This window comes from Chinchilla lanigera, unplaced genomic scaffold (assembly GCF_000276665.1).
Source record: "Chinchilla lanigera isolate Chin_1 unplaced genomic scaffold, ChiLan1.0 scaffold00035, whole genome shotgun sequence".
In the NCBI taxonomy this organism is placed as follows: Eukaryota; Metazoa; Chordata; class Mammalia; order Rodentia; family Chinchillidae; genus Chinchilla; species Chinchilla lanigera.
The window spans coordinates 10,287,329-10,308,240 of record NW_004955436.1 but is presented as its reverse complement, the minus strand read 5'-3'; the positions used below and the strand labels follow the sequence as shown (position 1 = coordinate 10,308,240).

Sequence of the window (20,912 nt, the reverse complement as noted above, 5' to 3'; positions counted from 1 at the left end):
GTACCGGGAACCGAACTCACGACCTTGTGCTTGCCAGGCAGGCGCTTTGCCGCTGAGCTAAATCCCCAGCCCCAACCCAGTTTAAATGACAGGCTTCTCATATGATAAGGGAATGGAAAACACTAACATCTTATGGATGAACAGAACTGTTTCGACCCATTGGAACTGGGAAAGACTCTTTTCCAACATTGCTCAGTAAGTTACTGAAGCACATCAACAGAATCAGGACAGGTGATGAAGCAGCATTTTCCAAGCTAATTATACTTCATACATATTCATAAGCATCACATCTGAATTTCTGAGCTGTGTCTACAGTACATGTGAAATATAAATGAGATTCTAAGAGTTGTAAGATATTTTGTTCCTTGCTTTTTTAGAGGTTGTATTTTTACAAATAATTTTAATACTCTGTGTATATATGCCTGTATATGTATAAATTGTATGAAATATATTGTTATATGAAATATAATTTAAAGTTATACATAAGTTCAGGTATTATCAGTTCATGCTCATTCAGGAAAATGTGAAATAATTTAACACAGGGTAGGAAACACACAAAAAATGAAAAGGAAAAATCTATGAAGATTTTACTCAGTGTTTGGCCCTTAACTGCATTTTTATATGTGTTCGTTTTCTTCTTCCTACTATTTGCTACAGATTCATAGTGACTCTTGTTAAAGCATAATGTCATTGATTAACTGGTGAGTGAATGTATTAAGTTGCCCAACAAAAGCCAGTAGGTGTTTCATGCACCACAGCAAACTCTACTGAGTATGAAATGACTATGCTCTGCGTGATGGAGTTAAAGTAGACTAGAGCGGACAGACAAACCGGGAAGATCACCTGTAAAGGAAACTGATCATTCCCATGATGGAAGCAGATGAATGCGTAAGTGTTTGACTGTCCCAGGAAGACGTAAGAAGGAGACCTCAAGGTAAATTTTCAGGCTCCAAAACTAGCACCCCAGTAATTTATTTTCTAAATATGTAAGTTCAAAAGTTGCTTGTACTCTTCTTTAAAGACACCAAGATTTTCATATTTCCAGAAAGGTTAATAATAACCTAAATTAAATGATTTTAAATTGAAAGTCTTTTCTTTAAAGAGCTATTTAAAATGTGCAGAGTGCTTATAAGTTTGGTGACTAACTGCAGTGGGTTTGTGTAAAGTATGTATCATAAAAACTTACAAATTGGTGTGTCAGATTACTGTTAAAAATCAGGGGGTAGTAGTCTTATTATAATAAAGTGTGTTCTCCGAAGAAATGGTGGAATCTAGACCTAAATACATTTTTAAAGATAACTTTTCAAAATATTTTTAATTGTGTATGCAACATTGATATATTTAGTTGTAAAACAGGTAAGCAAAAGTCACCAGCTTGTACAAAAACTATTTGGAACGCATATTTACCATAGAAATTATACCAGTGGAAACTAGGTCTAGAGGTCCCATTCAACCCAGCTATCCCCCTGCTGGGTATTTTCCCAGAAGATCTAAAAAACATCATATCACAGTGATGTATGTGCACCTATGTTCATAGCAGCACAATTTGTAATTGCTAAAATGTGGAAGCAACCCAAATGTCCATCCACTGAGGATTGGATAAGAAAATTGTGTTACTTTTATATAATGGAATATTACTCAGCTGTAAAGAAAGATAAACTCGAGGCTTTTATAGGTAAATGGTCACAACTAGAGACCATACTCATAAGTGAAATAAATCAAACATACATGTGCAAGCACCACATTGTTTCTCTAGTGTAAAATATGAAAGACTTAATTTAAATTAGGAGATATGATAGACATTGTGAATTGATAGGAAAGCACTCAAAGGTAAAGGGAAATTGGGATATGGGAAAAGAGAAGGGAAAGAAGGAGAAAGTTTGTATGTATCTATATGCAGGATAGTTAACATGGCTGTTCTACTGTCTTGTATTTCTTTGCTGAAAGAAACTGTCAATGAGTCCTTGGTTGATCAGCTTTGTATGTCTATATCTGTTTTCATGAGAAACCACTTTGAAGATATCAATATGTAATACAACAAGCATTGTTAATTCCCTACCACTCTGTTTGTAACTCCGTACTGTCTGTACTGTTCCTTTGCCATTTTGTAAGATGTTGTCTGTCTGTTAATATTTTTCTCCTTTTATTTTTAAAATAAAAAAAAACAAGAAATTATACCAGTGGAGTTAACAGCACAGATTATAGAATGTTTCCTGGAAAGGTTTTATGTTAGTAGACAGTTCACTACCTACGTGATGTACGCTCAATTCTGACCAGGTAGACTTTTCTCCCAAGTTGATTAGACTTCAACATACCACTTATACCTAATTCTGATCAATTAAAAATTCCTACATGATATCTACATTCAAACAAATATTCAGACACAGTCTCAAACTAAATAGGAAAAGAAAATAATTTTACTTTATATCTGAATTTTCTTGTTGATCGACTTCCCTAGCTCTTGTGGTAACACAAATGTCGGGTGAATTCTGTGGATCTAGATCGTGGCGATTTTAGGAGTCTTACATCCTCGGTGTTTGGAGAGAGCAAGGAACAGCCTACACTCAGCGATCACTGACTGTATACCAAGGGCTAGCTATCTGCCAACCACAGAATATTGTTGTGAAATATTGAAAGGGTAAACTACTCAGGATCATTTTGGGTTATGCATTTTTCTGGCCAGTGGTGAAATTATTGTCAGCCTTGATTTTAATTCTGGAGATCATCATTTCTGGGAAAAGGAAAAAGGGAAGAACTAAAACACTACCGTCACCAAGCTACGAAAACAGAGTTCCAGGGTAGGACGATGAGCCTGGCCAGGTGCTGCTCCCCTGTGTGTGCCCTGGGGAGTCCCACCCAAGGGAGAAGCCTCTTCTAATGTACCCCGTAACTGCATAGGCTAGAGAAGGCCCTGAGTATACGTTTACCATGAAGGTCATAAAACGTAAGAAAACAAGAGAAAACTCAGAAATACGGAATATTTCATTCCAATTCTGAGCAAAAGATTGAGCACTTTTGGAAGGTAGCACCAAGAGACCAAAGGGCGGTGGCTGTGCAGGGCGGATCAGTGGGGAATAAAGCCATGATGGAGTAAACAGAAGTAGATCAGAAAGAAGAGGATGACCTTGGCTGAGGAATCTCCCTTTAGCAGGAGCAAATCTCCCCCTAACCACACCAACAGGGCTCTTCAGATATTTACTACCCGTAATCTTTCAGTTACTGTGTCCACACCTTGCACAGTAGGATACCAGGTTGAAAGGTGGCACAAAGAACTGAAGCAGGCCAGGCTCAGAAACAGCAGGTAAGGTCAAGGATGAGAGTGAGACACGAGAATAAAAACAGAATCCATGGCAAGTCAGTTATTTGATGCAACTGAATATCTTCTTCCTGCTGCACAGAGCTACCAGGCACCAAGTGCCCCCTAGTGAAAAAACAAAATCGGAGGGAATCTCTTCAGGAAACTGTTTCTAGAGGAAGAAAGACTTCTGCATTCTGCCATGGAACAGTTATGGCCTTTGATCAAATATAAATGTTATTGACTGAAATATAGAAGTGAAAGGGGTAGAAGTTGGGAGGGAAGGAAGAAAGAGAGTTAAATGAAAGGATGAGGGCACAAATAAGCTTCATCTTACGTGTGTGGAATGCACCACGGATATAATAGGAAATACTGCTCTAAGTGTATGTCTATCAGTCTAAATAGAAAACAATAAAGCATCTAAGCACCGGATGTTCCTATGTTGGGAAATGGATGAGTGGAAAATGTGATGCAATAACTTAAGTGAAGCACATCTCGTTCATTATAGCAGTAATTAAGAAGACAGTGCCACACGTTAATAAAACCGATGATGGCACAGTAGTGGTATCACTAAGACAGAAAAGGGGGAGAAGTGTGGAAAAGATTAAGAAGTTCCTCTTGGGTGTGTGAGTTTAACGGAGAGACAATAGTTCAATCAAGAAATTATTGCTTTAAATTATCTGCCTCACTTTCCATTTGAAAAGAAACTAAAACTTGCATGCATTATGAATTTTAAAAAGAAAGAAATATAGACTCTTGTTGTATAAAGGATGAAGGAGTTTGTTTTATTTTCCAAATCTATTTTAAACTCCTTTCTTTCTTTATTATTTTTTGTCTTTTTAGAAGTGATCTTACAGGACTGAGGTTCTATCTCTTACTCCAAAATACATTTAATAAGAAAATAATTTAAGACTACAGATAAGAACAGAAGGTAATTCAGACACTATACTCTCATCTGCCATATCTAGAAAATTCTGCTCTATTCAACCAGATTTTTAAAATATGCTTATTTGGATTTGACGTGCCAATATTGTTTTGAAATTTTGGTATTTAAATAATTGGTATTTAAATAATTTGGTATTTAAATAATTACCCTATAGTTCTACTTTTTTAGTATATATGAGATTTTGCCATCAATATTATACTAGCCTGCTAAAATAGGCTATGCAACTTTTCTCTTTTTTTTTGTTCTTTAGAATGTTTTGCAGTGCTGGAAATTTTGGTAAATTTTGTTATTTTATTGTAGGTAAATTATGAGATACTGATTTGAATCATTTAATTGTTTAATAAACTCGTTTACATTTGTTTGGACTAACTTTTGGTATAGATGCTTGTCTACTTCATTTAGGTATTTACATTTATTTGAATAAGTTGCTTATGTATTCTGGTACATTCATGTTCAGATTAAAATCTACACGATATCTATAGTTATCATCCTCATTTCATTTCTAATCCTCTTTGTATATGTCATCTCTCTTTGTTTACTTAATTATTCCTGTCTTTTCTATTTATTTGCCTGTTTATTCCGAGAACTAGCTTTCTGCTTTGTCAACCTTGGCTAATGTTTTCTTTCCCTACATCATTAATTTCTGCTTTTATTTTTATTCCTTTTATTGTACTTTTTTAAACTTCTTGAACATAAACCTTAGATAATTAGTTTCAGTTCCTACCCTTTACTAAGATCTGTATGCAAAGCTATATGTTTTCTGAGGGGCTCCTTTATGTTTATTCCATACATTTATGAAGCTTCATTTTGATTCTGCTAAGTACTTTGTAATTTCCTTTTTTCAAATTAAATTATTGTTTTATTTGTACATGTCTGAAATAAATAATTATGATATTTGTTGTAGGGAGTTGGTACATGTACCTAGTACATCTTAATTCTTTTTATGCACCCCACCCTTCTTTCTTTTTGTTAAAGATCTATCTCCATGTTTCCTACTGTTTATTATTTTGCTCTTTAATTTATTTATACTTTGGTATTCTCACATACGAAATCCTGTGTGATATTTAAACTTTTTTTTTGTGATATTTAAACTTGTGCATGAGATTTATTTTCAAATTACGTTTTTCTTTGACTCCAATTATCTTGAAGTGTGTTTTTAATTTTAATACTGATTTTTGGCAGTATTTTTGCTTCTCTTTCTAATTGTATTGCCTTTTGATTGCAGAACATAGCATAGGTGCCATTGGATCATTAGGATTTGGAAATACTCGGTTTGTGCTCTAGTGTGTGGCCTCTTTTTTAAGTTTTGTGAGTGCTTTATTCAATGGTGCATGTAAAATTAAATTTCTAGTGGTCATAAAGTTCTACAAGGCCATTAAATCAATGCTTATGCTACTTTTCAAATCTGCATGGTGACATTTCTTTGCTTAACCCATCAATTTTTAAGAGACATAGTAAAATCTATCACTATGGATACAGAAATTGTCTCATTCTGATATGTCTGTCATTATTTATTTGGGGGCTTTGTTATTAGGACCTTTCATATTCACTACTTTTTAATTGTCCTGCTAACTTGTTTTTTTATTCTATTGTGATGACTCTCTGTGCCAAATATCTCCTTTTAAACATGTTAAGCCTTTTTGCTACAGCAGCTTTCTTCCTGTCAGTTTCACTGCTCTCCTGGTTCTCATCACTCCTGATCATTCCTTCTGCACCTTACGAGTTAGCAATATTTGGTGTAAGTCATACACAGATGACTGTCTTTATGAAGCATTATTAATTCAACACAACAATCATTACCTAATTGTCAATTTAAATTTGTTTTGCAGTTTATTATGGAGACAATTTGAAGCTAAGATAGTTGCTACTCACCACACATGTTAAGTGCCTTCCAGTTCCCCAACCTCACTTACAGTTATGTTGGACACATGACTAATTTTGGTCAGCTAGACTCAGACAAGGCACGGCTCAGGCCACACAAGACAACATGTAAGAGCTGGCATGTTTCCTTTTTCTTTGTCTTTGCAGGACAATTGGGGCAGCTATACAGTATGGTGTAACTATAACATGGACAAGGGTTGTGTGATGCGTCTTGAGTGGTGATGTGAGACATAAACTTCAATTGTGCTCAGCCTCTGAAATTTCATGAGTTATTTCTGAGGCAACTACTAATAGTTATCTTGAATTCTGTATTTGGATTTAATTACATCATATTTGAAATTTATATCTACAATGGGTTACTGTTATTTTTTGCCTTTCATAGAATTAATTGAAAATTCTCCACTTTTTTACTCTGTGTATATGGAATATAGAACTTTTATGATGGTTAATATTAGATGACAAAATTATGGAACTATGGTATCCAGGTTTTGGTCAAGCACCAGTCAAGGAATTGCTGTGATGATATCTTTTACATGTAATACACTAACAGGAAAATAGTGTCAGCTTTTTTTTCAATAATGCCTGATTTGTTAAAATAATATTTCTATGTAAACCAATAGTTAATACTCTGCATAAGAATATTCTTACAAATTTAAATTATATATAGCCTTCTCTTATAAAAGTTCAAGTTCTCATATTTTCCTTTCAATTTTATTCTTAACAATCTGTGTGTGTTAATAGGTAGACTTCAGTAAATCTTAAACCAGGAAGTTGCTTTTAAAATGAAGTCACAATTATGTCTACAGGTTGTTTCTACCATTCATTTGTTTCTTGTCCTACAGTATTTCCAATAATTTATTTTGTCTTCTCTGTTCTCTTTATACTGGAAATGTGTTACTTATTGATTATATAATAGTTTTTTTGCTCTGAAAATGCACACTTTATTTCTTTAATTTTTCTTTCCAACTCATTGCAAATATTTTCTTTTCTTCCTAGGGGCAGGCTCAAATGAGTAGGGGACTCATCTATACTGCTATTTTGACTTCTTTCATAAATAATAATTTTATTGCATTCTTGTGTACTTAACTATAACTCTAATAACAATACTAGATCTCATACTCAATGTTTGGCAAGTATATTTCTTTTCTAGAAAATTCTAGCTGTATGATAATGACCGCTTAAGATTAAAGTGTAATTTATTCTGCTCATGAAACATACTCCAATAAACTTTCTGGGATAGATGAGTCTTTTTAAATTTGCTGATAGCCATTTAATAAATCAATGATTCTCTGTAGCATCTATCTTGTACTTTTTCAGACATTTAATTATTTTTACATGGCTTGTGGAAAGAGGAAGGGAATAATAATAAGTGGGGACAAGTTAGAATACATGACACCTCATCATAGATTGGTTAGCTTATCAGGCTTAAGCAGCAATGGTAAGGAGAAGTAAGTACACATTTCATTTCAGTAAAAACTGAGGGTTTCCTACATATAAAGTGATAACACCAAGTGTGGGTGAAATTAAATAGGCCTTTAACACAAAATGTTAGAAGGCATCTATAAGCAGGAAGCCATGACAAGAGCAAGATTTTTATTTACACAAAAGATTGCAAATGGGCATAAAATGCGTCAGTTGTAATGAAATTCATTCATTCATGAATGCTCACTCGTCAACAGACCTTAGGCTATGTGCATCCAATAAAACACAGATTGGTTGAAAATGGTGAACCTGAGGAATTAAAGTCTTTAAAAAGAATGCTATCAATAAAAATCAGTAAAATTTAGGTTATATTTTTAAAAAGTTTCATTTTGCAAAGATAACTGAACATAGGAAACATCTTGCAATGATAATCACTATTTGGAATGAGAAATAAATAGAACATATGGCATTGGCTGAACTCATTACAGAGAAAACGCAAAGAGTGGTACTTATTGGTAGGATGTGGTATCTTCATTAAGATCACAGAATAACCCTCCTGTGACTGTGGTAATTATCTCTAATATTTCTGAGTTCCAAGATAATATTTTTACTCAATTTCAAAGCGAACACTGATCTTTCTTCGACAATATTATTTATGTATATGCCATTCACAATCAAATATTCAATCAGGGTTTCTTTTCCCTCCACATTTTTGATGCATTTGGAAATTGCACGTGAAGGAAAGGGGTAAATAAATGCTATTTATGACCATTTTAAATAAAAATATGCTTCTTGCAAGGTGTTTCTTAACCTAAAATAGTATTACCTAGATGTACCTGTCGATTTATTTACAAAATATTTCCTTGTGTGTAAAGGATAAAATTTATCATTATTGATGATACTCAAATAAGGGGGTATAAATGGATACCTCCAAGCTCTAAAATGTTAGTTCTGAATATATTTTGAACACTGACCACAGCCATAGGTTGAATTTTTCAATTAAATATAATGTAAATAGTTTTAAAGTATATGATTTGATGTTATTTGGTAAAAAGTGCACTTGTTGGTCAAACTTTATATTCAGTTGTGTGTGTTTGTAGGCCATGATATTCATTTTCAAGATTTCTTTTTAAACTGATGACATTTGGAATAACAGTGATAAATTTCTCTGTCTGGAGAGTTCTACTTGCCTGTTTTTGTCTTGTGAATGGATGGCACAAATGTGCTTGGCATTTGTGATAATTTCAAGATATTGACAATGATGAGTGGATGCCAGAGAAAAGAATTCTGCTATGATTGCAGCCCACTGAGAATTTATTTTGTATGAAATTTAAAAGAAGCCTTCACAAACATTTCAAGACAAGCATCCTAATTTACTAGGTTTTTCTAAGAACTTACATAAGGTTGCAAAACTTAGTTTCAGAATGTAGTGAAAAATGTTGATCTTCATTTTAATACTGAAGGTCATTTAGTTCTTACCAGTTGCATAGTTTCATTTGCAAGACCTCTGGCTTCCATGGCAACTTTTTCAGCTTCGTCAATGTAGTTCTTAATGTTGCTGTAAGCATTGAAGGCCGCAGTGGCATTGAAGGAGATGTTCTTAGCCTCACCAAGGATCCTGTCGGAACAACCCAGAAAAGCAAAACCAGAGGAGTCAGCACCCACATGAGGGTCATCCTAGCAATAATAAACATGGCTTCCAAATGACCACGGCCAGTGTGAGAATTCCTACTGAACGGTATTGTGGTATGATTTCTCATTTAAACACGTATTTCCAAACAATTCAGCTATGAAATCTTCCCAACAGGTTTTAAACATCCATAGTGTCCTCCAGAAGCCCTAGCAGCCACATGCAGCAAGCAAGTGATGACCTTTCACATAGTTTTTGAAAGATTCAGTAAGTTTCAGAGCACTGGCACCACACGGAATGAATTTTGCGAAATCTCTCTGGGGTCAGTGAACATCCCCCAGAGGAAGATAAAGAAAGCTCAGAATGTTGAATGGCTTGCTTCAGGTCACATGACTAACACATCCCTAACTGACTAACGGAGGACTTAGGACCCCAGTCTGCTAGCTCCTGGCTTACTCTTCCATCTCCTAGCCTTTAATGTAAATTGGCAAAAATCTGATATAAAATGAGCAATTGTACATGTAATGTCTATGGATTTCAAACAATATTTTGCTTCATATCAATGAGTATTAAGTGTGGAAACAAAGGCCATCATATGATGTATTTTAAATGTAGATTCATTTGAGAAAGTTCTTTTTTACACAGAGACCTGGTGTACCAATTACCTCCATCACAAAATTGTAGTGCAACATATCAGTTATGGCTATAGGGCTATTTATAAGCCACACGGCTCTTCCCACTTTCCCTCATTTCTTCAGACCCACTTGCTATATTGAACAGCTGTAGTCAGTGGTTATTTCACAGGGGAGGGTACAGTATCTTCCTGGAGTTTTAAAGAGGGAGAAAGCACATTGAAAGGCTACGTAGAGGGGCGCATTTTCAAAAGGTACCTTTTAACAATAAACTGTTTTGATTCCACTGGAAACATAGAACTGAAATTTGCAGCAGAACATGTGCTTATATATTATTATTTAAAATGCTAATAAGACAACTGGTGTGCTTTCTAATAAAGAACAAAAAACCATTTTCTAAGTGTTGCCTAAGGCTGTGTTCACTGCCTAACAAGCCATATTTGAATCCACTTTTAACTCCCACTTTTGATACTTCTCCAGCAGAACTTTGCCAACACTCTCCTAATTAGGAAACTCCCCAGAAAGGCCATGTCGTTCTTTTATTCATAATTACAGAAATCAAAACTTGAAAGTGATTCTCTACTCTTTATGCCTGTCACAACTTTCAGATAAGTGTCAAGATACATAGACATTTCCAACAACAAATGAGATACCCGTCAAGGATGGCGGACGAGTCATTCAACTGAGCCGCGTGTCTCTCAGCTTCGGACACCTTCTCAGCAAGCTTCCTGTCCTTGATTTCTTGGGAGAGTTCATCTATTTTATCTGTAAGCTCCTCTGACATTGGTGGTAATTTAGTCTGAATGTCTTCAACATACTGATGTGTACACAGAAGAGAAAGCATCTTAAGAAGGTCTCTTTGAATTTACTAATTTCTCTGAGGCACAACGACATATACTTAGTATTTCCATGAAGCCTAAACTCTTATAGCACAGCAACAAGAGCATAGAGAAGAAAAGTTGTTATTCTATAGAAAAGATTAGGAACTTGAAGAAGCCAATGTATACCAAGGAGGATCTATCTTTTCACAACGTGTTGCTTTATAACTATAAAAGTATAAATGAGTCATTAGGATCTTTTAGACCATTTGCATTTCTGTTATGATACACCACTGTGTAGTGCATTAGACAGCATATGAAATGTCTGCTTATAGGTTTACATTTTTGGTTTAGTTAATGTTATATAATGCTTAAACAGATCACAAATGCTGCTCTAGGAATAAGGAAAATTCCTTATCACTGTGAAAAAGTAAAGCTCAGGTTGCATGAGTGTGAGGACCCGTATACAAATATGCATGTCTGTCAAGAGAATAACATGAAATTCTGTTATCAATAGGTGGACACACTCATAAAAGAATAGCACAAAAATTTGACTGCCACACAGAACACATATTAGAATTTGTTTATATTACAGAAATCTCTCCTTTCCAACTTATGAGAACCTAGGGCATTGTTGTCCCGCTTTTAACTCCGAATTTTGTCAAATACTCACTGCTATGATGGAGTTGATTTCATCTGCGAGGCGGTTGGCTTCACCAAGTATGTCATTGCCTTCTTTTAAAGTGTTCTCAATTTGTCGTCTGCCACTTTCTATGGCCTCCTTCTTTTTCTACAGCACAGGAAGAACAAGACATAACAATGCCATGTGGGTAGAACCATCCAGCTTTCTTTCACAGTCTTTACTGAGTTATCTGGACAGCTCCACAAACAAGGTACTTAGAGCTGCAATGTGACTAGATGAGAAAGTATAAACTCCTCTGCTAGCCCCCCAATAGTTGTTCTATTCTGAGCCCCTGCAGGTAATTTCTTCATTCCATTTGAGAAAGTCATCCGAGCAAAGAAAAGTAATGTGAGAGTAGTTAAGGAGTTAAAATTATTTTTAAAGCAAGCTGGAACATCCATTTTTAACTACAATGTGAGTGCTGAATATGTATTCCTGAACACTTGGTAGTAACCAAATTATAATGAAACTACATATGGAATTCCAGAATCTATATACAAATGACTACCTTAAAAGCCTAAACAGAAGCATATTTATTCTACGGAGATTCTGTAAAATTCAAAGAAGTAGGATTGTTAAGGGAACTCAGGGGAAATACTTTTCAAGGAAAAGAGAAACTATCACCTTGGAGGACAAACCTAATGGACTGTTTCGTAAGACAGCAGACTCTAACTTTTCTTTGGAACTTACAGGTTGTTTCAAAATTAGATGAAATTCATTCCTGGCTTAGGAGGAAATCGATGCAGGGGAAATTCTGCCATTCTCCATCTGGAGTATACCTTTGTGTGTCATTCTCTTTGCACTTCTGATGCACTCATATTCTTTTAGTCACTGTTTTACCTATAGGTTTAACTGTATCGACTAAAATTTAAGCTTAGGTCATTTTTGTTTTTTCCATAAATAATCATGGTAGTTTATATTTATTCAGATCTCAGTATGTGGCAGGCAGTTTATAAACTTGATTCATTTAATTCTAATCCTTCCTGCCCTGTCTTGTCATCTTTTAAGTAAGTAGAACATTGAACAAATGATATGGTCTGAATGTTTGGGTCCTCCAAAATTGGTACATAGAGATGCTGACATCCCATGTGTTAGTACTCAAAAGTGGGCCCTTTGGAAGATGGTGAGATCATGGGGCAGAAAATTCATAAATGGAATCAGTGCCACTGTAAGGGGCTTCGGAGTGCGTTTGTTCCCTTCTTCTGTGTGAGGACACAGCAAAGTGATAGCGCTGGTGAGCCAGAAGGCAGCTCCTCACCAAGTTGCAAGAGAGCAACTTGCCAGCTCCTTTATCTTGGATTTCCAAGATTCCAGAACTCTTGGAAATAAGTTTATTTTGTTTATCAACCACCGGATTTTTTATTTTGTTACTGCACTCCACGCGAACTAATACATTGATACATCCAATGTCACATAGTACAGTGCAGTAAGACGTGAACACATTCTACCTAAAGATAGATCTTGGGTGCTAGACTGCAAAAGGAGTGTCTTTCCTGTCATAGAAATTGCACATTTTATTTGCACTGGGACAGTGCTAATTGTATAACTTCCTTTCTTGACCTTTTCACCAAGCACTGTGAGAAGCTGCCAAGTGTGTATCCCTCACTGCCTCTGAGCCTTATCATCGGGAGTTTTCTGTTCCTTGTGCCCTTCTGCAGTTCTCGACCTGCTTTATCCTTCCTTCTCCTGCTTCTGGTCATTCCTCGACAGTCTATACATGCATCTGCATTCCAATCATTCTCTGCATGGACGGCACAGTGATTCAAAGCTGCGTTCAAGTAACGGCCTGGTGGGATGGAATCCCTGCTCTGAAATCTGTGAAGTCTTGAGCAAGTAAATCAGCACCATGGAAGATGCTTACTTCCTCCCTGCACAAAGCGTGACCCATTTCCCACAGCACGGGAGCCACCCAGAAGCTTGTTAGAAATCCACAATCTTGGTCCTTCCTGGGGGAACTACTGACTCAGAATCTGCATTTCAGCAAGGACCTCGGGTGACTGATGTGCCCTGAGAGAGTAGAGAAGATCTGGCTTACAACACTGCCTGGCACACACTGACACTACGTAATTGTTAAGTCTTGTGCCAATTACTCTGTTCTTGCTCCTAACACTGACTTATCTGAATTATATTCTACAGGGCAGTGGTGATAAACCTATGGCACAGGTACCACAGTGGGTTGCTGGTATCATTGAAAGCTCTAAAAGGTTTGCCACTACTGCTATAGGGTGCCCATAAATTATAGAAACATAGAAACTGAGTTTAAAAAAATATATAGATTGAACCATCCTGATTACTTCTTTTGGGGTTTCTAAAGGCACAAATTATTTAACGAACACGAAGATAATGCAACATCACAGACGCTGAACTCCAGGGAGCAGCAGAAAGCCGCAGTGTCCTGAACTCCTCACTGCAGGTGAAGAACGCACCAGAGGATGTAACATGCAACATCACAGAGCGGCTCATATGCTATATATCAAGAAGTCACATCTTGTGTAAGTCAACAGGCTCTTCCAGACTTTCTGGCCGTATATATGCCCATCTATTGTTGTGGTGAGTATTTCCTGTATTTCCACACAAATTCCATGAAAGCAGCCTTATATATCTGCATAACTCCATTAATTAGAATAGTTTCCTTGATAAATAATTTTGAGTGAATAAATGAAAATGATGTGCATTCCTCGGAATTGGGCTGGTGACATTTGGCTCCCTGAGCCCCTCTTATCACTGGCTAATTCAGAAGTTCTGATTGACTATGCCCTCTTCCCAAAAAGGGTGGGGGTGTCCCATTGTTCCCAATTTCAAGTCATAACTTTTCTTCTGTGGGCCTGATCCTCTTACATAATTGCTGATTATAGTCCTTCACTTTTGTATGGACTGATTTAAAGTTACATTATGTACAGAAGTTCTAGTCGTTTTTGTTCACGTTTCTTCCAACATGGCTTGTTTGTAGGGGGTACAACAATGAATTGAGGTAGTTGATACAATGTATCAAGGTAATTTAAAATACTATAGCAGAGCTGAAGATATAGTTCAGTGGCAGAGCACTTGTCTAGCATGTCCAAGGCTCTAGGTTGGATCCCTAGCATTGGAAAAATAAAATAATAAAATATTCAACCTTGAGAAGAAGGATAAAATTTTTACATGTGTTGAGTGAAGAGCTAGACTTACATTTGTTTCCATAAGCTAGTGAGTTATCTCTTAGAAAGCTCCAATTGAGTCGCTTTAGGGAGTTGATTTTCATGCAAAGATGAAAATGTGTTGTTCATTATATTTAAGCAGAAATGATGACTTAAGATTAAAGAGATTTTAGAGGTGTCTAATTTCAGGTTAGATACTGATGGACTCTAACTTTGAAATGAGGAAAGATATAGATTTGAAATTCCCAAATATGAATGAAAGTGTAGAGATAATATTTATTTGTGTTTGCCTTATGATATTTTAACTTTCGCATCAAAATATCTGTTTTGCCTTTTCTCAGACACTACTTTAGGCTTTGAGGATAGCTGGAAAGAAGGCATGTTCTTCATGACATCTCTGGAAGAAGAGGAAGAGGAGGAAGGAGAAAATGAATAAGTGAACTAATGCATATTTGAGGTAACGTTGAAACAAGTACTCTAAAAATGAAATAAAAAAGGAATGCTAGAGAATGATGCAGAATATAAAATACTTCAGACATGAAGCTTAGCGTGTTTGAGGAACAAATAGGGAAGCTCCTATATAGGGAGAATTATTCTTCAAAATACACCACAAACATAATTGCTAGACCATTCTCTTGGGATAACAAAGTTGATCATATTTCTACTTTTATCTTATAATTAAGTAGACCTTAATTGATTCCAGAGTGCTATAAGCTGAACATGCCCCTTTTCTTTTGCTGTAGTTGGAGGATGGTGGCTTTTTCAGGAACCTGAGAAAAGGATCTTTCTTTCTATCCTTTGGCAACTTACCCTTCTCTTCCTTTACAAACCTTCTGTAACAAGGTTATAAGGGTAGACTGCAACAGATGGTCCAATACACATGCTTTGCTTGGATCTCATCCCTTCTCTTTCTGCCTGGCAGGACCCCGGTTTTCTCTCCATCACTGGAAATGTCCTTCTAAACACATCTCCTTCAGTAGGCTGTGCTCACAGTCTTCTGTACTCTGGCTCCAAGGACCACTTCTGGAGCCATCTTCTCTACAGACTTGCATAGCTTATGAATGAACTGTTCTGCTCTACTTGACATGTCCTAAAGTTACCTCCCACTTTTAGAGATTCATGTTCATCCTCATGCTATTCTCTCCTTTCTTTCAATTTCTCTCAATTCTTGTATGTTGCATATTTTTTCCAAATATTTTGTTGATTTTCTCAGTCAATACTAATCAAATTATTACATTCAATGAAAGGATGAAATGTTTGAATTTGTCAGGAGGTTATAAGTTCTATGAGGCCAGGCATCTTCCCTATTCAATCTTATACTCTCGTTATTAATAGCAACTGGATATCATGGTTTCCTGGAATATGCTTAAATATTATCCCAGCCTACTTTCCTAGCCTAAAGTCACACTATTTTCCAATATGGTATCAATTTGCCAGTTTACATGAGCCAAGCACAAATTCCCCCAGATGTAATTTTAATCTATGATTCTATATTTCACTTGATTATTGTAGTTTTCAGTTTTTTGTTTTTTTTTTTTTTTTGGTTTTTCTTTGGTACCGGGAACCAAACTCACGACCTTGCACTTGCTAGGCAGGCGCTTTGCCGCTGAGCTAAATCCCCAGCTATTGTAGTTTTCAGGATAAAAATCAAATTCCTTAGTTTAGCCCAACAATGTAGTTTTCTTATTCTTCAAGGTCTGGGCCCTGTCTATAGCTGTGGCTATCTATCCATCCACTCATTCATTTGCAGTCTGCATGCCAGTTCAGATAACCACTGAATTTTCTCTCAAATGTCTTATCTTTTTTTTTTTTCTGTCTTTACATGTACTTTTCTCTGTTTCTGGAATGTTTTTTCTTTTCTGTTCTTAATAGCTAGAGCTTACCCTTCGGGGCCTAGCACAAGTGTCAGAGCCTTTGAAGGTGTTCCGGAATCAGAGGTGATTACCTTTGCTTAAGTCCTTTTTCTACCTCCATGCTAATCATTGTGGTGTATAAAGTGGTTTGAAATAAGTTAGATACAAGTTACTTAAAGTCACCAGAAATGGTGTTTGATTTATAAAGAATCAATCATTCTCAAATGTAAGGATTCTCAGAATTACTGGAGGGGTTTTATACAATTCAGGTTGCCTGATTTCTCAGAGCTTCTGAGTTGAGACTTTTGGAGCAGGGCCTGAGAAGCTGCATTTTAAACAGGTTTCTAGGTGATGCTGACACAGCTAATGCAAGGACCTCATATCACAACCAGTGTCCAAAATAGTTAAGTCTGTCTTCAGCACACTTTCTGAATATAACAGGTGTTGAAACAAGTTCTTAATAATAAAAATTACATGCCTAGAAGCTTAAATAAATGAAAAAAATTTGAGTTCAGTCTCAATTATCTCACAGTCACTATAGGCATAGGTTGGGGCTAGGGATTTAGCTCAGCGGCACAGCGCCTGCCTGGCAAGCGCAAGATTGTGAGTTCGATTCCTGGTACCGGAAAAAAAAAAAAAAAAAAAAAAAAAACCAACCTAATTATAGGTATAGGTACAGCAATATAGGTTTACTTTAAAAACAATTTATTATATATCCCAGTGGGCAAAATAAAGCTCTTGTTCTTAAAACAGTACGGACATCAAATGAACACATGGAATCTTAAGCTTTGGACACTGGGCCAAACCTCACACCAGTGAGCTCAGATTCTGTGTGGGAACCCATAGAATAAGTTTGTTTTAAAAAAGAAATCCAGGTAATTTCTTTGTAAAAGCTGTTCTGGTACCAACTTCGGTGGACCCAGGAAAACTTCAATAATCTGCTTTTTACTCACATTGATGTAGTTAACTATCTATCCTATCCAGTGAGTTTTAATCAATCTTTTAGTTAAGCAAGGCATATAACATGAAAAGACAGAAAGAACTTCAGTGGTGACTACGTAATAAGTGCGAGGCATCTCTAAGGGGCCCGGGAATGATGGTTCTTGGTTTTAAACACCGCTGAAAGGAAGAACGGCTGAAGGCACCATTTACTGTGTCACTATAATTCTTCTTGAAATACTTTGCAAATGCTCATTACGTTTCCACACAGGTAATTTTAATTTCTTAAACCACTGCAAGAAAATGGAGCAGTGCCCCTGTGGGTAAGGTACACCAGGTGCCCTTGTGGGGAAGGCACCCCACTGTGTGTCTCCTAGAGGGTGGAATCCTGCTGGCAGCTGTGATAGGACAGTCTCTGTCTCCCACCTCTCCAGACAGTGCTTTGTCTTGACTATTGCTAGTGTGTCTTTAGACTTCAAATTGGCTAAGATTAGATATATCCAGTTACAGGAAAACTGAGCCTTTTCCAGCTTCAACAAAAATGATAAGGCTAAAATCCCAGCAGAAAGTCTCAGGGAAAAGAAAAAGCTTTTTAAAAAATTTAATCCATTCCCTTGCCTAATCTAAAGGAAAATCGAGAGAAACAAATAGATTTTAAAATCCAGTTTCATTTTACTCAACTATTATTATCACTCAACAAACATTTTTTGAGAGCATATACCAGACTAGAGTGCTGAGTTATGGTTGAGGGTAAAATTATATGTTAGACGAGATAAAGACCTGCTTCTGTCTTCAGATCTGTTGGAAAAGTCTGGTGCTTCTGGAGAGAAAGTTTCTTTGTTTAAATATGTGATAAAGTTTTGGCCATTATTAGTGTTGAAGGTAGTCTTATGAAAAGTGATTATTTACCATGTTAACAGTAAAGCGGACACTGAAAATACTGAAAGAAAAAATGATGGAAGTATCTGTTTTAGATCTAGTAGCACCTAAAAATCTCTGCAACAAGACTGCCCATAATCTCTTGACCTCTTGCAAGAAAAGAGGCAAAAATAAGCCAGACTTGGATTTGTTATTGTTAGTCCCTTTCAAAACATTATTTGCATAAAATACATGAAACAAAGGGGAGCCGCCATCTTCCCAAGCTCTGCTGTCTCAGTGAACCATTTTATCCGCATGTGGAGTCTTCTGACAGTGAAGGGACCTTCACATTTGGCAACCACATCTCTGAACCAGGTTTGTGGATTAGGTTGGGTGAATTAAAAATCATGTGATTAAAAGATTGAAAATAGTCTAGATGTACTTTAGCTGAATGCACTCATTGCACGGTGGAGGAAATGATGCTTAGAAATGGGCACTGACTGGTCCAAGCCGACATGAAGTTAATGGCACAGCTGTCATTGAGACTAAAGTCCCCTGACTTCTAAGAATGAGTTTCAGCCACTATTCAATACTGTCTTTAAAAATCTTCAAAAATCTAAGTTTTCTATATTTCATATGATTCAGTGGGAAAGGGTCCTTAAGTGTACACGCTCTGTTTTGCATCTGAGGAGTCTCCTTTCAGAGCTGTCCTGCTTGCCTGCTGGAAGTGCGGATTAACCTGACTGTCAGGCCATGTTCAACCCTGCATCCTGTTCCTGAGACTCATGAAGGTCCCCCTGAAACTCACCTCCAGAGCAGTCATGTTGTTCTGGTTGGCAGCAGATAAGCGATTTGCTTCTCTGATTTTATCTGTGGCGTCTCTCAACAGGTCCCAAGCGTCATCAAGTTTGTCGTTGTAGTCAGCCAGTTTCTCCTGGAGATCTTTCTCCATTCCTTCATTTTTGAGCCTAGGCTCTCCAAACAGCTTGTTCACTCTCATCAGCAGACCCTCCGAAGCTCTACAAACCCCCGGCCCAAGCACAGACAGTGTCACCACCCTGGGTTTACTGATAGTTAGCTGTGCTACAGAGAGATACTAAAAGCAAAGAGGTTAAAATAGAAAAATGGAGCAGGGAAAGCAGCTTAACTCTGCAGTTAACCTAGCTGAAAACTGGCTTCTGAAAGTGGTAAACAGTTTTTAATTTAAATGAATGCAAGATGCCTCATCGTTCAAAATTGTTATAACATTGTTAATCCAAAGGCATTCACATCATTTTCCTAATGTGATAGATGAAATGAGTTGTATGATTCACTTCACATTGTACAGTGAAGGAGCCCTTGTTTCACCAAAATCAGACATTTTCTCCATGACTTTGAATGTAAGGGGTCAATATTGACATATTTGCTTAGAAACTGTCCACAGAGCTCTGTATTTTTTTTCTAATTAGTATAATAACTTTTCTGATTTACTTCTCTTTTTTTCCCCAACTGAGTGATCTGGGAGTTCAGTGAGTTTAACTTTCTTATATTTCCTAAAATAATAATGTATAGGATGGGCTGGTCAAGTAATAATTTATCCAAAGGTGGTCTTATTAAAACAGAAATCTACTGGTAGTTTAAAAATCCTGGATATAAATAATTAATACAGCAAGCCCATTGGGCTAACTCTATAAAAGAAACCACCAAAAAGATCACTTAGTTGATTATTTTTTATATAGGCAAAAACTACACTTTTCATTCCCTTTAGAGCAAGGTAAGGTATAATTAAATAAGTAAATGACAAATAAAGAAATGGCGAGCATCTCCATAGCAGAAAAACAAAGTATCTTCTGATTACAAGTGTGATGGGACTTTAGAAAGTCATAACTAATTTCCAAAGCTCAGTTTACCAAATGAAAAATATTAGTGAGTCTACTCACACTAACTCGTCTTCTGCAACTTCTTTTTGTGTATCTAGATTTTTCCTTCTCAGTTCATTCATCATCTGATCGATTTCTTTCTGAAGCTCTTGCAAATTTCTGTCGAAGTCCTCGTCTTGCATTCCTAGAGTTTCATTTAGTTTCACAGCTTTTTCATTCACACCTGCAAGGGGTAAAACAAATTTCTGTAAGTGAGTAAACAAAAGTGTCACCAGCAAAAATGGCATTCAACATCTGCTCTTTACCACCATTCCCTAAAGAAATGTAATTTTCCAGGGGTATTCCTGCTGGGAAGTAGAGAGACAACTGCTAGGACAGCCAGTAACCGTGAAGAGAATGGGACATCATTCTCCACATTAGATTTCTTGTCGGGGGTCATTAAGTACAGTGTTCTCAACCTGAAGAGGAAGAAAAACAAAGCAGGTCAAACCCTCTTCAGATAAGTAAAAATGAGATGTGTAGTATAGCACTTGAAAGCTGAAAAACCAAGATCTGCGCTGCTGATGAGATGGTTATGTTCAGCCAGTTTTAAACTACTGAATCTGCAAAGGCGACTAGCACTGTAGTCTCTGAACGTGAAGCTGCTTGTGCATTTCCACAGAGTTTTCTTGCATTTTTTTAAAAGAAGTCAAGAAAGAAGCCCTCGTCCAGTGACAAGAGTTATAGGTCAGCCCTCAAGGGTCCCTTCCAGCGCTAACATCCATCCTGGGAGTCTATGTTTATTATGCATTAAATGGGGTTTCAATCTGTGCTCTTTGGAATATTAGGATTCTCCAGGTACTTCAGGTGTTCTACAAATGATGTCTGTCCTGCCAAAAATCTGCTTTATAGGTTGGTGTTCAGGGCAAAATTTCATTTGGAAAAAGAATGCTATGTCAAATAAAAGTTTAAAAAATTGGT

At 36.6% G+C, this 20,912-nt stretch overlaps 1 protein-coding gene across 4 annotated transcripts in view; it reads right to left on the bottom strand.

Annotated features, from left to right (window-relative positions):
• Lama2 (laminin, alpha 2) overlaps window positions 1-20,912 on the bottom strand; it is a 570,325-nt gene that overhangs the window by 91,861 nt on the left and 457,552 nt on the right. For all 4 annotated transcript variants that reach the window (XM_005389182.2, XM_005389183.2, XM_005389185.2 and 1 more), the window contains 5 exons: window positions 20,013-20,175; window positions 18,902-19,112; window positions 11,298-11,414; window positions 10,460-10,623; window positions 9,024-9,162 (listed from right to left, as the gene is read on the bottom strand). In XM_005389182.2, the coding sequence (XP_005389239.1) occupies window positions 9,024-9,162; window positions 10,460-10,623; window positions 11,298-11,414; window positions 18,902-19,112; window positions 20,013-20,175 (794 nt within the window). The remainder of the gene's footprint in view (window positions 1-9,023; window positions 9,163-10,459; window positions 10,624-11,297; window positions 11,415-18,901; window positions 19,113-20,012; window positions 20,176-20,912) is intronic.